The sequence below is a fragment of the Neopelma chrysocephalum genome, unplaced genomic scaffold (genome assembly GCF_003984885.1).
Source record: "Neopelma chrysocephalum unplaced genomic scaffold, ASM398488v2 Primary Assembly neopelma1_74, whole genome shotgun sequence".
NCBI classification, from domain to species: Eukaryota; Metazoa; Chordata; class Aves; order Passeriformes; family Pipridae; genus Neopelma; species Neopelma chrysocephalum.
Genome location: NW_020897735.1, coordinates 5,897,232 through 5,914,249, shown reverse-complemented (window position 1 = coordinate 5,914,249; position 17,018 = coordinate 5,897,232). Strand labels below are relative to the sequence as shown.

At 43.7% G+C, this 17,018-nt stretch overlaps 1 protein-coding gene across 7 annotated transcripts in view; it reads left to right on the top strand.

Annotated features, from left to right (window-relative positions):
• The first annotated feature begins 63 nt into the window (after positions 1-63).
• Positions 64-17,018, top strand: part of RAPGEF1 (Rap guanine nucleotide exchange factor 1) — an 83,501-nt gene continuing 66,546 nt past the window's right edge. For all 7 annotated transcript variants that reach the window (XM_027687608.1, XM_027687607.1, XM_027687605.1 and 4 more), the window contains exon 1: positions 64-153. In XM_027687608.1, the coding sequence (XP_027543409.1) occupies positions 129-153 (25 nt within the window). In that variant the 5' untranslated portion in view covers positions 64-128. The remainder of the gene's footprint in view (positions 154-17,018) is intronic.

Here is a 17,018-nt window from a genome sequence, read left to right as displayed (position 1 = left end):
GCTGCACCGCGGCCGCCGCCGGAGCCGCTCCCGCACCGCGCCCGGCAGCCGCGGGAGCCCGGCAAAGCCCCTGCCCGGCCCGGCCCCCCGAGCGCCGCCGGGCCCGAGCGCCGAGCGCCGGCTCCGACATGTCCGGCAAGATCGAGAAAGCAGGTGAGCGGCCGGGGAGGCCCCCGCGGGGACGGAGCGGAGCCGGGAGGGGGGGACCGGCCGGGGGGCGGCCGCGCTCGCCCCGCCGAGCTGCCGGAGCTGCCGGAGCTGCCGGAGCCGCCGGAGGTTCGGAGCTGCCGGAGGTGCCGCGGGCCTGGCGCGGCCCGGCGGGGCTGGGGGAGCCGGGCAGGGCCCCCCATCCCCGGCGGGGCTCCCCCCGGGGGTTCTGTCAGAGCGGGCGGGGAGCGCGGCCCGGAACGCGGCCGGGCCCGGGGAGCCGCGGGGGATGCTCAGCCCGTCCCCCCGCGGGGCTGGTCCTGCGCTGCCCGGGTCAGGCTTTGTGTCTTCTCCGCGTTTTCCTTCCCCCCCCAGCTTTCCTATTTTTTTCCTATTTTTTCCTAATTCTTTTACTTTAATTTTTACGTTCCTGCACCCCTTCCGTCCTCCCCGTGCAGCCGAGCATCAGTGCAGCCGGGCGCTGCAGCGCTTTTGGGGCCTACACGCAATGATTAATATCAACTTCTTCCAACTTTCCTCCTCTGGTGTTTGTGGAGGATGAGAAAAGACGAGTCTGTAGGCAAATGTCAGCGGGGACTTGCTCATTTTTTCCCTCTTCCTTGCTAAACTCTCCCCTCTGCTTGGGGTGCTCATGAGAGCCAGGGGAGGCTGCTGAGATTCCTCCTGCTCTCACAAGGAAACGCTCAAGCACGGATCATATTGTCTCTCTGTGCTTCTGGAGTCGTGCCTGGTTCTCAGTTGTCACTTTAGATGGTTGAATGCCCATGTTTTTCTCCGTAGTGGGAGTAGTACGTTTAAGAAGATTCAATTAGCGTTGTGCAAATCAAGCAGCGAAGTTACGTAGTTTAATTATGTTGCATTTAATTAGCAGAGAAAAATCAATGCTGTTTTGTATTTTTATTGTAAGGAATAGCTAGGCAGCTTCCTTCTGGGGAAGGCAGGGCAGCAGCCCGAGTCGGGATGCGGGAAGCGCAGTGTTCAGGCTTTCCAGGACAGCAGCCACGGATGTAGGAAAGACTCCTGTTTCCGAGGAGCGGAGTCGGTAGCAGCGCGTTCCGGTTTTGATCATTCCACCCGGGTTTGCTCTGGCTCCTGCGCTGCACCGTGTGTGAGTGTGTTCTCCAATGATGCGGGTTCTGGAGCGGCCTCGGGGGATGAGCAGCCTGGCTCCCTGGCAGCCGCCTTCTCCCTGGAGAACATAGGCATGTTTCCAGCTCTTCGCGCTGAGTTACTGTCTAACAAGTGTGCATCGCGTCACGGGACAAATGTTACTCCAGAAATATCTCAGGTTAATCTGATGCACGATCCCTTACATTGTATCACGATGTAGCGCTTTGCTCTGGCTGCGGGTTTTTGCTCTGGGATTCTGGCTGTTCTTTCCCGTGCTTTTCCATGCTTCCCTGCCTCCTCTCATCCCTTACTCCACTGAGTAAGGAAGGTGTTAGCAGAGTACACAGACCTGGGGGCAGCCCAGGAGTAATTGCCACTTGTTTATGCTGGAGGTGAATTTGGCTTGGGATTTAGTAACTGTAGACAGTAATTACAGACGTATAAATAAGTGATCACGTTTTGTTTACTCGTGCGCAGTAAATAACCCTGTGAGAATAGTAAATACAACTGCACACTGGTGAGGCAGCGTGGAGAGTTCAAGCACAGGAGGATGACTCTGTAGACACACACAAATGCAGAGTGGTTCCATAAACAGTAGAACAGAAAGGCCAAAAAACACAGTATAAATATAAATACGCTATAAAATGCCATGTAATACCAATAAAATACTGTATAAAAATCATCCGCTGCTCAACTTAGAGACCAGACATGCTGAGCTCCCACTGAAAAACTCCAGGATCGTGCAGGATCTGTCCCCAGGTCAGTGCTGTGAGTGTACAGCTGGAAGATGCAGTGGGTGCAGCCTCAGTGTGGAGGCATTTGTTCTAGTGGGCGTCTGTCGTAGTGATGATTTGCTGAACAAGAGAAACTGTAAATCTGGGAGTCTGTCCTCTTTCAACTGCTTGTACTTTCATTTCTTTAAAAAGGATATTTAAAAAAAAAAATCCAGTCCAAATATAAATGGGAGGAGAAGAGGCAGGGAGGGAGAGCTGGGAGCCAGCTGTTCCGGTGCAGGATCGTCCCCATCCCCATCGCTGTTTCTGAGTGTTTGAACTCCTGATTGACACAAACAGTTTGTTAACAGCGTCACCAAATAAACACAGGCTGGAATACCACAGTAATTCTGGGATACTGTTTGTCAAAATGTGTACAGTAGCAGAACAAAGGATAGGGAGTCATGGAACAAATGCTGTGAGGTCTAAGGTCTGTGTGTTTGTGTACATTTGAATTTGTTTTTCTTATGGGAGCAGAAATTCATGCAAAACGCATTATGTTGTAAATAAAATAGGCTCCTGCCTGATCACAAGCCATTGTGGCAAACTTTGGAATGGGCTTGGCTTTGGTTTGACTCATGTGTCCATCTAGAAAGGGTGCTGGGAAAAATATATTATCCCTTACAGGGGTTAGACCCCCAGAAATCTTGCATCCATCTGCTCCCTGGGTCCTTAACTGAAACACCTTGTTGGCACTCAATAAAAGACAATAATAAATGATTAGAGATAGCAGCTACCATCCCGTCCATGAAGAAACAGCAGACAAGGCTCCCTCTGGAGCCTCTCAGTGCTGCTGTTTAATCAACAGAAGGGTCACTGTAGAGCAATTCAGAGCTCTGCTTTGGAGTGAAGGGCAGCCATCTGGTAACGTAGAATAAGACGGTATATTTTGGTTTAACAAGTGTTAGAACCCCTGTTTTGTTAGGCTCCAGCCAGGAGACTTCCAAATACTTTTCCAAAGCACAACCCTCATTGACTTCAAGAGAAGGAATGGCTGTTGGCTTTTCTACACTCTAGAACTGTGACTTTTTGCCTTCACTTTCAGGAAATATTTGCTCTCACTCTTTTGATGTGAAATCCAGAATAGGGATGCCAAGAAAGAGCGGAGAAGGTCACAGATTCTGCTTGGGTTTCCTGTTACCATGGCAATGCATGAATTCCTGTATTTATTTACCTGATGGATTACGTGCTCCAGGGAATTGAACTATTCTGCATCGTTCAGGGAGAATAAGGGAGCAGTTAGACAACATCAGGTCTGAACCTGAAGCTCTTGGTGAAGCAGGTCCCTTCAAGAATGCCCTTTATTAAAACCAAAGAACATATGGGTGCCATACTTTGAAGGTTTACTCTACTTGGGGGTTTCAGTCTTAATCTTGTAATTTCTTGCAGGGTTTTCATATCCCTTGTGAACTTGTTTTTCCAACAGCTATCTGCTAAAGGTTGTTTAAAATAACTGTTTTGAGTCTTAGTTACCTGGAGTGCAGGCAGTCATCTCTATTCTGCTCAGGATTCAACTGGATGTATTTATTCCCAGTAGACCAAAAATGCTGTTGGCTTCACCTTTTACTTATAAGCACTTGCCTGATAAGCAAATTCACCTCAAATTCTCATCCTTTAGTATTGGTGGGATAAACATCTAGGGCTAATCCCAGAAGAACTCTGTTCTTAAGGAAAATGGCAAAAATAGCAGACACAATTCAGGAGGTCAGATTATTCCCATCTTTATAGGAACTTAATGCTCATCCAGAGTCCTCCAGGCCAGTTTATGTGATTCTGAATTGTGCATCTGCAAATGTTTTTGTATTAACGTGAAGTTTCCTGGGGATCTTGTTTTTGTGGAGGATATATTTTGAACTGTCATCGTCTCTTGGATCATTCTATGGAAATTAGCCTGCATAGTTTTTACACCTGTACAATTTTCTGCAGTTTCTCTTTGTCTGTCATGCTTAGGTGAGTTACTAGGCAGAACTCTTTTGTGCACTCACCACTGTACCGTGTTCCTCAGTGTAAGTGAGGCTTTCAGGTGAAAAGTTTTGCAGTTAACTGGTTTAAGTGCTGCTCTACTGGTGGCTTTCAAACAAAGTTTAAAATATTAAATTTCTTGTCTTGTAGTCTGAGAATTAAACCCCTTTAAAGACTCACCTCACAACCTTAAAGACAATTCATTTCCAAATCTTCCTTACTTGGGCTTTTAGCACCTACTGTTTCTTACAATACATTGCTCCCAAAGTGACATGCCGTGTGTGTTTTATTGTAACTTGTTTAAACAGCATCAGCAATTCAGTCTGGTTTTGTGGAGAGGCAAAATACAGGTGCAAGAACATCACTGCCTGGTGTGTTTTTCTACAAAATGGCACAAAGAGAATTTGCCATCCTTTGTAAGCCATCATAGGCTTGACAGGTGTTGTGTTGCTTCGGGACTGGCGTGTTCCGAAACGCAGCCTGCGGGATAACTGCTGCAGGATTGGGATGGTCACAGCAGTTGTAAGAGGGAAGTGGGCAAGGACTGGAGAAAAAAAAAGACAGCTGAAGGCTACTGGAATGTGAAGCAGCTGGGATGTGCCTTAGTCAGTGAAAAAGCAGAAACTGGGAACAATTGCAAAATTTATTTTCAGTGCAAGCAATCGTTTTCCTTGAACCGCAATGACTAAATATATCTCTTGGTGTGATTTTTATGTGGTGGTAACTCTTACTGGCTCTTGCTAACCTCCTGGTGAGCAGAGAGGGGTGGAAGTTCACTGTCAGTCAAGACTGTAACACAAACATCCCTCATTTAGATCTGTTGATTCACTTACAGCAAACGTTTCCTATTTGTGAGGACTCCATAGGCTGCCAGCATGGCTTTGCTTGCTGCAGTGTCTTTCCTGAGTGGAAGAAACCAGGGGGGGTTGTTTCTAGGGAAAGGAGTCAATCTCTAACTCCTTTTCCAGGTTTCCTTGGGGTTTTGTTCATATTTCTAGAAGTTTTGAATTGCAGTTGATACTTCAGCTGATTCTAGTAACTTTACTGTAGGAGCAGATAGACTCTGATACTGTGTATAAAATGATATGTATATAACAAATATACATTAAGACCTTATTTCTTCCAAAGTCAAAAACCTGTGGGTAGAATTGGCAAAATGAGCTTTGCTGTTGACTTTCAAATCCTTTGGAAGGAGAGTATTTAGTTCAGAATCTTACAGCATCTGAACTCCAAATGGAGGAACATGAAGAGTTAACTTTCTAGACTTTATTTTAGAGAAGCTAGAGAGATGTTATGCCTGTCTTGGCAGAGGCATTTATGGCTAATCAGAGTTAATTCAATCACTCAGTCATTATGTGTATTACAGGTACTTCTCATTTGGGCTGGTGGGAGGTGAAAGCTGCAATTGTTTGTTACTGTAGCACCAAATTTGGAAGGTCCTTGTGCCCAGGCAGAGGTAAAATGATAGAGAGCATCTCCTGTCTTTGTGCCAGATAAAACTCCAGAAACTATGTCATATATTAAAAATAACAAATTACATGTCAGAACTACAGGTAAGGTGATTTAATAGCCTCCTTCCTCTCTCCCCCTCCTCACCACACCCATCTTTTGCATAGTTTGGATACATGTAGTAGATGTAACTTGTTCCATTTTCCAAGGCATGTCATCCCAACATTTTTCTGATGAAACTAGAGATTTGGGGTCCTCTGCTAGTTTGGAAAGCTGTTGACCTCTGTGTAATGTTGCTTATCATGTAAGAAATCCTTCCAGCCTGTGTTCTGCCTGCGGAGACTTTATGTCGTCTGGAGAAAAATCCTGTGCATGGCAAGAGGTCCTCCAGCTTCTCAGATTTGTGACAGAATAAGCTTTTCTCTGTGAAAACAATGGAAAATTTATTGTGCTGTAAGTGCCTGAATATTTGGGAAATTCTGCTTTGGTGTTACATCCTTTTTCCTTATCACCAAACTATGGGATTCAGCCAGTGTCATGGAAGTGGTATGGAAGGAGTATTAAAATAACATAGCTATTGCAAGGATATTGGCTTTGTTATTTGTCAGTTTTGCCTAAATAACCACAGTTTGACTTGCATAATCTACAGCTGAGAGGTATTATAGAACACAGTGGGATGAAGGGATGGTAATGGAGAATGGTGTGTTGTTCTTTGGGCTTTAGGAGAGATTAGAGGAAAAGGGAGAGCAGGTTGAAGGAAAACTAGATTTATTCACCTTTGCAAGTTTGAATTTGCAGCCCCAGAACTTCAAGATGTACAAACTCCTCCATGTATAAAAAGGGTACCAGAGAAGGAAAAGGGGACATCACAAATGGAGATGTTGATGGAATGGCTGGAAAGAGCAGAAAAGAAGAGAGAGGCTGCCCAGCCCACTGGGGAGAGAAGAGGAGGGAGCGGTGGGTGAGTTGCGTGCGAGGAGAGCGGGGAGGAAAAGACAAGACGGATGACGAGGGGGGAAATCGGGCAAGGATGACGTTCCCGGCGGCTTTCGGGGGAGTCCGTTCCAAGGCGAAGAGACAGAAGATGAATTTCAGCAATCCGGAAAAGCTACAGGAATCCTGCAGGTTGGGACGTGCTGCCAGAGGAATGCTCTGCACTTCTGCTGTTCACGTTACTGCAGCCTGACAAATTACAACTCTATTCCCCGACCCGCAGCATCCACTCTTAAAAATACATCTCTGATCTCTTCTTACAGTGTGTGACAATGGCACTGACAGTGCAAACAGTTTCATCTCTGAGAGGGAAATGATGTCTCCTCATGCTCTGTGAAGCAGCCTGAGAAAGCTGATGGATCAGATTATTGATCTACTTTTATTTGGGTTGCACATTTCGGTGAAAGCTCTTCAGCTTTCAGATAGTCTCTTCATGTTGAATCTGTTTGCTGTTTTAGTTGCTACTGTAGCTCACCTTGTCTGGAGTTTGTAGGATAATGTTTTCCTGTTGAGAACAAGGGAGAAGGGAATAGAAACAAGTACAAGGAAAAGAGGGTCTGTATCAGAATGTTCACTTGGTGTTTGGGAGAATTGGTCCCCCTATGCTTGCTTTCTATTTGATCATATTTAGGAAAGTAATCTAAAATATTTGAGAATTGACAAGAGCTGTATTCTAAGCTCTGGCTAGCATTTTGATTTCAGGTTCCTTTATTTATTTTTTTTTTTTTTTGGTTCCCATTTTATCCCACTTGGAAGGTCAATTGAGCAGGGGTGGCACTAAAGGAGAGACTTCTTAATTATGGGGCTGAGGGTCTTTGAATTAAGCAAAAGCATGTTTTACATTATCTTACTTTACTGGGTGATGGTCTCTGCTGCTTTGGGTAGAGCTTTTTTGGTGCCATGAAAATATTGTGCATTTTGGGATGTAACTTAACGTCTTGGTGTGGCCATCAGTGCCTCAAGGAAAACCTAATTCATTATTCTGCTGAGGGAGAAAGGTTAAAGCTTGCTTGCACTCCCATGCTCTCGTTCTTTCTCTCTGAAGGCTTCATGGGGGGATGCCCTTTGTTGAGTACTTAACACATTCACTGAACCAGTCCCATTTATATTCTGAGCAAGATCTTTAATTTCATCCCTGACGTGTAAAAAAAGTCTTGGGTTTTGGGGAAAAAAAAAAAGATGAGAATTTTCTTTTTCAGGCTTTCTGAAAAGAAAGGAAAAAATCAGTAGAGGCTAAAATTAAAGAATAGTTACTCATGGCTGGTAAAATTGGACTAAGCAGATACTGCAGTTGGTTGGTTGATTAAACTTTGATAGAATTTTACTAAGAGACTGAACATGTAGTTCTGTATCTGTTCAACTGTAGTTTGCAGGGAGTCTTTAATAATTAAAATGGGAGTGTGTTCCCAGTGTACAGCAGGCATTGTTTTATCCCTTTCCTTTTGATGGGCTCGTGTCTCTGCTGCCAAAGAGTTGGTAAAACAGCCTCAGGAATTAATTCCATATTTAGAAAGTTTTCCTTTGCAAACCAAGAGTCACATAATCAAGGGTAATCAATAGTTTAGTTTTCACCCAGGGTAATCAATAGTTTAGTTCTGGTTGTGTAGTGCATTCCAATCAATTCTGGAGAGCAGCACTCAGTGAATCCATCTGATGTTGGGCTTTAGTTACCAGGACAATACTGTTTGAAACACAGCTTTCCTTGGGTGTTACATTATCCTTTCAGTTGTGCTCTAACTATAAACACTTAACTTTGTCAATTTGAGTGTGGGGAGTTAAAGTGTGGGTGGTTCCCATCTACTTTTTGCTTAACAATGTAGCCTTGCATGTCACTGTTGGGAGTGATTGTGTGCTGCAACTTTCATAGGCAAGAAAATTATGTATCCCTGTTTGGTTATATTTTATCCATTTAATCATTTTTTTAAGTGTACCTATTCGGCTTTTCTTGTTAGAAGAAGCTTTAAACTGAATTATATACAAGAATAGTAAGTTTGAGGAACTAGGGAGGTCTGCCAGCAGGTTAAGTTAGAGCTCATCTGTGAATTTACAGGGATTTACAGAAAGCATGGAGCATGGGTTTATGCAGGAGGTGGTTTGTCTGTATAAATAGCCTTGCAAAGGTCACACGAAATCAGATGTTAAGGCTGATGCCAGATTTTTGACAGAGCATGGTAGGAGCAGGGCAGGGATTGAGTTTAACTTTTACCGCTCAGAATTACTTCTTCAGGGCTATTATGTGGGAGAAATACCAAAAACATTTTGCATCTAACAGTCACATGACTTTAAAAACCCCTTAATCTTGTATCTTTATGAGCAATATCTAGAGCATAACTGACAGAAACTGAGGTGGGGAGTTTCTCTGTTATAAGCTTAGTTTTTGTGGTTCTTTTCTGTGCGTGGCTGTTTGCTCTTTGTCACTGGGAACAGTGGCACTTCTGTCCCCTGCTCTGTCCATCTGCCCTGTTGTAGTTTACAGGAGAGACACTTCAGAACGTTGCAGAACCACCCTGTTAAAATGATCTTGTGAATTTAAGGAATGGTATGTAAAGTACATTGTTTGCCATGAGCTGGTGCTCTCAACTATGGCCAATTTTATGAGATTCAGATGTACAACATCCCTTTAAAGAACAGCCACTGAGTTCTTGGTGTGTAACTTGGTGCATCTCTCAGAGATGAGCTTGTTCCTTGTCTGTATTTCTCTTATTTAATCTGTAGCATCCTTTGATAAGGCAGTAGTGATAGCTCATCCATCTGTTATAACTCTTGGACTGGTTTACCAATTTCAGTCAAACTTTGCAGAGGAATGGATATTAAAATATATTTAAATTTCTGCACATTTTCTGAAGAAGACTGAGGAAATCAGAGGGGTTGCAAACAGTGCCTTCATTCGTGCTAAAGGGAAAATGTAGCTGTCCCATACTCTGTTTGGCAAAGATGACTTGAATCCTTTGGTAAAAAACAACTATGTGTTGGGGACAGTTCAGAGGAGCCAATCAGGGGCAGTGAAGGGTGGATTTCTGTTAAAAGCCTGATAAAAATGGCAAGGCAAACAAACACTTAAAAACCAGGCCAAAGGAGAATTTGGTTCTTGTTACTGCCTGTGCCTATTTCCAGGTAGCCTTTAAACAAAGATGGTTTTGTTCCTGTCTGTCTCAGGTGAGAGCACTTGTATAAATTCCTTAAATACGCACTGGCAGCTCTTACTCTTAGATTTTATCCTGAATTCATTATCCTGGTTCATTAGGCCTCAAATGTGAGGTGTACCTTTCACTGTAACACTTCTAGGGCTCCCTGGAGACTTCAGGTGTAGCACAAGTGATACACAGGAGAACTTCCCTGAGCTTCCATTTGCCAGCTGGAAGCCTGGCAAGTGCCAAGGTCCAAAGGATTCAAACCCTCATTTGATATTGGTGTAACCCATACAAAAAATTCCCCTACCAAGTCTGATTTTGAAATCATTACCAGCCTGCATGAGCTGTTGACTTGGCTGTTAATGTTGATTCTTGATCCAAGTCTGGCATCCAAAGTTGATAACTCCTGCAAAACACCACTCTCAGCCATTTTACCAGACCAGTGCTGTGGCTTGTCCTGTGAGAAAGTTCAGATTTTGGCTGAAAGAGTGGTCAGGCATTGGAATAAGCTGCCCAGGGAGGTGGTGGAGTCACTGCCTCTGGAAGTGTTCAAGAGGAGTCTGCATGTGGCTCCTGGGGACATGGTTTAGGGGTGATTATGTTGAATTAATGGTTGGACCAGATGATCTTGAAGGTCTCTTCCAGCCTTGATGATTGTGTGATTCTGAGAGCTGACAGGCTGTGAGTTTTATTGTTACTGTTATACTGTTTTTATCATTTAATTCTTCTCAGATGAGATAATTCACATCTAAAAGCTTTGGCAACGCAGTATACTAAGTTTCAAATATTATCATAATGGAAAAAGATCATGCTAGAAATATTAGTACTCAGTTGTATACATTTAATGAAATTGTTATTCAAAGCTTTTATATCCAAAACAGTAACAGTGGTTTGTGTGGATGTTGCACACCATGATCTTAACTTTTGGGATGATAACAAAGCACAAAAACTGGCTCCTCCTGCAATCCCGTGCCCTTGAAGGAGTCACTTAGTTAAATTCCTTAATATTTTTGCAGCTGTGGTTGTGGTTTATTAACTGATGCTGCCTTGAAGAACAGGCTGTGTCTGCAGCAAAGTTTTCATTACTCATCTGTCAATACTTACAGAGTAAAACAAATGGGTCTGGGTAGAGATTTCTGCTCTGCAGTGTAAAGGATTTCTTTTCCTCCATCCCTGCCATTTTACCCAAGGAGAGAGTAGGGAATACTTTTGATACAGTGCATGTTGTACTGTATTGAATAGAAAGGTCTGGCCTCTTTTGTCCATCAGGATTATTTTAAGCTATGATGTTTAGATAATATTAAATGAACTAGAGGGAATTAAAAACATCTCTCTTTCCCAAAATATTCTTATTTGTACAGCTGTAAAATGCCCTTTGTGCTGATTCATACCAGCTGAAGAATCTCCAGAATTTCTCTTTTGCAGTTGGTAAAATATGATTTTTGGCCATTTCAACAATTTGTTTGCCAGGAGAAATCCAGGTGAGTTGGGTTTGGTTTTGTTTTAACATAGACCTCAAATTTAAAAATTAGATAAACCAAACTATTACGTTGCTGTGTTTACTGATGCAAACTGCAAGTTTTGCACTATTTGCCTTGGCCTCTGAATGAAATGCTGGAGGCAGCTTATCTGCCTGGATTTTTTGGGTTTTTTTTTTTTTGCATGATAATTGCAAATGAAGGGCACATCTTAATTTTGAAGGCCCTGCAGAACAGGGATGTCTGCTCTGGGAGATGGAGATGCACATGAATTTCGTGCTGGTCCATGGCATGGGTGAGTGAATGGAGGGAACTGGAGGAACTGCTGTCCCAGGGGTTGAGCAGTGGGTCTGAAATGCTTTGCTGTCACAGGGCAGAGCTGTAGCGAAAGGATGAACTATAATAAGTCGGGGAGAAGCATCTGCAGAATGCAGGGATCTGACTCACTTGACCACATGGTTCTCTTGAGTTTCACACTTGACTGTGACAAATACAGAATAGCAGCCGGGCTAGTGAGCAAGTGTGCTGGGGAGCCAGAGGTCTGTGCTGACCTCTGTTATTCTGGGGGAAACACTGGAGTCCTTGCCTCCTTCTCCTGTTGTGCAGTCCGGTTTTGCTTACTTTTTATCCTACTTCAGAAGATCCTGGTGGTGCAAAACCTCAGGCAGCAGTTCCCTGTGCACGAAGATGTAAAGAACTGAGGCCCATTCCAAGTCAAAGTGACTCATAAAGTGAAGCCTTGCTTTGTGCCTCTGCACCTTGGCACACGATGTGTTGGCTGGCAAATTGGTGCCAGTTTCCTTAGCACATGGAGATGCTATCAAATGTATTTTGAATTCTGCCCTTTGGGAGATGTTCTGAGAGTGGAAGGAACCAAAACCTCTGCCAGACTGAGCTCTTGACCAGCTGCAAGCGTGAGGACCTGGTTTGGAGATAAAAACTGATTAGTGGATAATTCCCCTGGAATGAATAATCTCAGCCTTAAAAGATGAGTTGCAGATGGTTTTGGATGAGAGAGGGGTCAGGTTTAAAATGTCATTCTTTCAGTAACCTGAATCTACTGACCTTAGGTGACACTGCAGAGATCATTTCAGCCAAGTAAGAACGAAAGGAGAGGCTCACCCGTGGTGTGCAGCCACTGCTTCCTGCCTTGGTCTGACCCCGAGCCCCCAGTGTCATATTTATGTAGTGGTTTGAAAGGTCTTCCATTCCCCAAGGTCAAGGAAAGCTTCCAAAATACCAAGGAGAGCCATAGTAAACTCCCCCAGTGAGAAGGATTAGTGTCTGTCATGACTTCTTGAAGTGTTTTCATGTTGGTTACACCTCTACTGATCTTTCACCTTTGCACAGGTAACACTACATGTGTGTTTGCCTGTCTTTGACTGTGGAAAACAAAACTGAAAGCTAAGACGAGGTTAAGGACTACATTAGCAAGCTATGTCAATAAAGACCATCATTTTGAGTTGCTGTGCAGCTTTTCAAATCACTCCAGCGAGACTCTCCTTACAAATGCTTTTGTATTTTATCTGTTGACTCATCCATTTCAACGCTCACAGTAACATTTCAGTGCTGTCTTATAAAGCCTGTGATTGAAACAAGGCTGTTCTCGGGCTGGTTCATCAACAGATGCAATTAATACAATGATGTTTGTTTTGACACCCTGTCTCACTGGCAGCATTGTAAGCAGCATTGCTGTGCTTTGCTGTGGTTGAGGACTCAGTGTGCAGGCAGATCACTCAATATTTGTATTCAGCTTAAAGTCAACACTGAAAGAGTTTCAGACCTCTCCTTGGCTGGCAAACAGGCTCGCTGGCACTACAAGTGATGTTAACAAAAGGGCAAATCATAATCTGCAGCACTTCTAATTTATTTACAGTTTTATAAAATTTCACTCTGCTAGAGAGCACCAGAAGTATAAAAGGAAAGCTCAGAGGGATTTTCTTCTTGTGCAAGTCTGGGAAGGTGGTGAAGGAAATACAATTTGAGCTCAGATATTTATTCTTCTAGTAGAACAATGTCAGTCCCAGACCAGTGCTTCTCAGATGTGTTTTACCCTGGGAACTTGTGTAAAATGTCTTCCTTTTCAGCTTTTTCATTTTTAGCTGTATAGAGGGTGTAACCATTGTTTAAGGGAGTGTCTGTGGCATGGGGCCAGTTGATATCTAAACCCTATCATGAATTGTTTTAAAGAGAGTATGATTTTCTCTACTGAGATGTATTGATGACTTTTTTTTCAGGGCAGGAAGTACCTGCTGACTCCAGCAGTTGCCAGAGCAGCTGTTCATTATGAGTAAACCATAGGAAAAATCTTGTGAAAGCCTTGATATCAGTAGGAAGCAGCACAGGCTTAAATGATCAGTACCAAAGTCTAGTTAAGCTGTATCAAGAACTGCTTTCATATTTTCATTTGGTCAGAATTTTATATTGGGGGAAAATAATTCCTGGTTCTTCGGGTATCAAAGTCTGTAGGATAGTTTACAGAGAAGTATTTAGCTTCAGGCTAGCTAATATTTGTAAAGGCTTGTCTGGACACTCCCCAAACCCTTGCTCCAGGGTACAAATTTAATTGATTTATTCTATGTTGAGTTCATGTAGCAGTTTCTGCTTCTGTGAGTAGGCATCTCCACTGGATCCATGGGTTTGAACATTCCCAGGCATTATAGCACCCCTGTCACTCAGACTTGGTTTCTACCAGGACCTGTGTTAGGCAGGGCACACACTGGAAATGCAGTCAACTCCCTGTCCTGAGCTGCCTAATGAGCAAGTTGGGACTTTTTTGTTTCAGTCTATCTCTGGTTTTAATCACAGAGCTGAATTTTGAGGAGATTATATGTAGAATTCCATAGCTTCCCACCAAAAAGTTTGCTTTGAATTTAATGGACATTTCATTGAATTTCTGTAGTTGACATTTTCTGGAAAAATAAATTATTATTTTGGCCCAAACCCCTCTGATCAGTGCCAGCTGAGCAGCAGGGGAGGCCCTGGGCTCCGCTGGGCTCATCCAGGGGATGTATGGGAGGCTGTAGCAGCACTGCTGACCTTTGGCTCACGGAAAAAACAGTGAGCAAGGAGTACAGTGCTCCAGATGTGAACCTGTCTGGAAGCAGGATGCAGAGATAAGCTGCTGATGAGGAAAACTCATTCCCCTATGACTGCTATATTATACAAGTGAACCCAGTGTCATAGCTCAGCTTCTGAGTTACTTCCAGCCCAAGTTCAGTTACTTCCCAAGTTCTGCATTTCAGCTCTGGGCTTGAACTGCTTTTTGTTTTGTGTTGTTCCTTATTGTCTCTGATACCAGGATATGATTTCTTCTTTGTCACCTCTCACTGCCCTTTGTTTCTCTTAGTTTGCAGGTTTTTTGGATATGTACGCTCATGTTGCTTGTAGAGCATCCTGCCTGTGTCACAAGGTTTTGATTCAGCAGGGTTGTCCTGGAGATGAAAGGGATGTGCCAGCAAGCAGTGGAATGTATGTCACAGCAGAGGAACATCCACACACATCTTGCATAAGCAGTAGAGCTTCTCTTGCTGCTCAGTGTGGTCCTGGGGTCGTGGCTCATGAGGGTGGTGGCAATAGGAAATATGGGATGTTCTGCCTTATTTTGAGAACAAGATTCCATTTCCCTTGAGGCAATAATTTCATGAATCAAAAAAGGAAAATGTGTAATGCTTAGTGGTCATCTAGAGCTTTACATTTTTGGAGCATTGTGCAAACATTTCTTCTGTACTTCTGACTTCATGATGGGTGGTGGTGGAAAGTGCTGCTTGTAGTGAGGTGAGAACAGCGACTACAACTTCTGCCCTCCTTTCGTTCCCTGGTATGGTTTAACTTGGTACTGTGGTCAGATTATCTCTACTTCTCCCTAAGCTTCTGTGGGCTTTTCAGTGATTGCTGGAGCTGTGAACCCTGTGAGTGGGTTGCTAGTTCATGTTTTTAAGGATGTCATTAGGTAGTGAGAGTGGAAGTAATGCTGTGTAGCGGTGACATCTCTTCGTGGGGGAAGATGCAGGTGATGTTGTGTGCACAGACCATGCCACCTAGAGGAGCAGAGTGGGCTGGCAAGGCTGCAGCCATGGTTTGCTGGCAAAATTTCAGTGTCTGTGCAAATGGCACTGTTGAGACCTTCTCCCAGCAGTGCCCTTTGTGGCCTTACCTCCGGGTCGTTCCCCAAGTCCAGTGTGGGAAGGTCCATTCACAGGTAACTCTCCATCAACTCATCTCAACAAACATTTCTCAACTTTTGACATGAGACTGCTGTTCATGATTTAACCTCCTGGTTATGTTGATCCTAATCTTTCCCAGAGGCTCAACAACCTGAAATTAAGTTGTGGATCTCACCTCATATTCTCTGGAAATTAGGGTGAGGAATCTAGTACAAGGTATGATTTGATGGGATAACACTCTCCAGGCTCTGTGCTTTTTTTGGCTTGTATGTTGCAATTTCTTTTGTGGGAGACTATTAAATTTCCCAGAAGATTATCCTAATTTCCAGAGTCTCGAAGTCTGAATTGTAATTAAGCACTTAATTTGATGAGGGTTTTTAGATGTCTTGCTAGTCTACTGGCAGCTTGGGGAAATGCTTCCATCTTCAGCCCAGCTTCCCTTGCTTAGGTTCAAGCTCAGAAAGCTGGGATATATTTAGAACTGGCAGAACTGCCAGCCAGGCCTCAGAAAATTGCTCCAAATCTCTGCTTTCTGAATAACTTGAAGCCAAATTCTAAAGAAGTGTGGCTTTTCTGAAGAAGTTGAAGTTCGGGTGATGACAATTTGTCACCAACAAATGGGCAGTGGGGAATTTTAATAATACATTTTATTGCTTCCAATTGCATTGAGTTCCCCATTGCCACAAATGACAGTAATCAGGGCATCCAACAGGGAAGCAATTACTTTATTTCTTGATCATCCAGACAGTCAGGGAGTTGTCTTGTGAGATAAGCAAATGGTTTGACCAAAGGGCATCACCGCTTTGGGACAGAGATTTCTTTTTGACCCACATTAGTGTAATATGTGGTGCAATAAGGTCATGACCAATAGCTTGGTCTCCTAGGATTTAATACACAAATAATAATGACTGAGTAGAGTTTTTTTTATTTTTGTGCTGTTTGAGGTTAGAGCTTCTAGTTGCCTCTGGTTAAGTTTGTATCTTCTGCTAAAGTTTCTCTCTGCTGTTTAAGTAAAACGTCTTTTTTTCCTTGCTCTCTCGTGTTTATGCTTAAAACTTCAGCAACAATATTGGAGACTGTATTCTTCTGTGCCTTTGAGTTGACCCTCATGTATTTTCATCAAGACATTAGGATGGCCATCCCATTTCCTTCTATTCTCCGTTTAAATTTTCCTGTTACGGGAATACTAAAAAAAATAAAAAAATTTTTAAAAAAATTGCATTGCAATTAGTCATATGTTAAAACAACCAGACTAAAGCCAGCAGGAAGAGCATCCTCTCAGTGTCAGTGCCCTGCCTGTAGCAGGGGGTTGGAATGAGATGATCTTTAAGGTCCCTTCCAACCCAAACCATTCCATGGTTCTGTGCCCACTGTTGGCTGTGGATGGATCTCTTGGCTGCCCCCCTGTCTCTGTCCTTAACACATCCCCCTTTTTGCTGATAACTTTCTGGCCTCCAGGCTACTGACAGCTGTTGTCCACTTGCTGCTAATTAAGAAAGCAGCATGAGCGATGGGAACGTGGATTGGAGAGACTGAACCCCCCTCTGCAGCAAAGCGTTTCAACCTGATTAAAAAGAGTCTGACTGACGACCCAGCGGCCTCTTTTTTCCTCCTGTCTGGAGCCTCTCTGCAGTAGCCTGTTTGCCCTCAGAACTCCCATGTTAGGTGCTGTGCCTCTGTATTTTTCAGATCCTGTAACAATAACCAGTGTCAGAACGGATTTGCCGTATAAAAGATGGGCACGTGTGAAATCTGAGCCCCTCTGTAAAGCCGCGTCTTTAGCATACA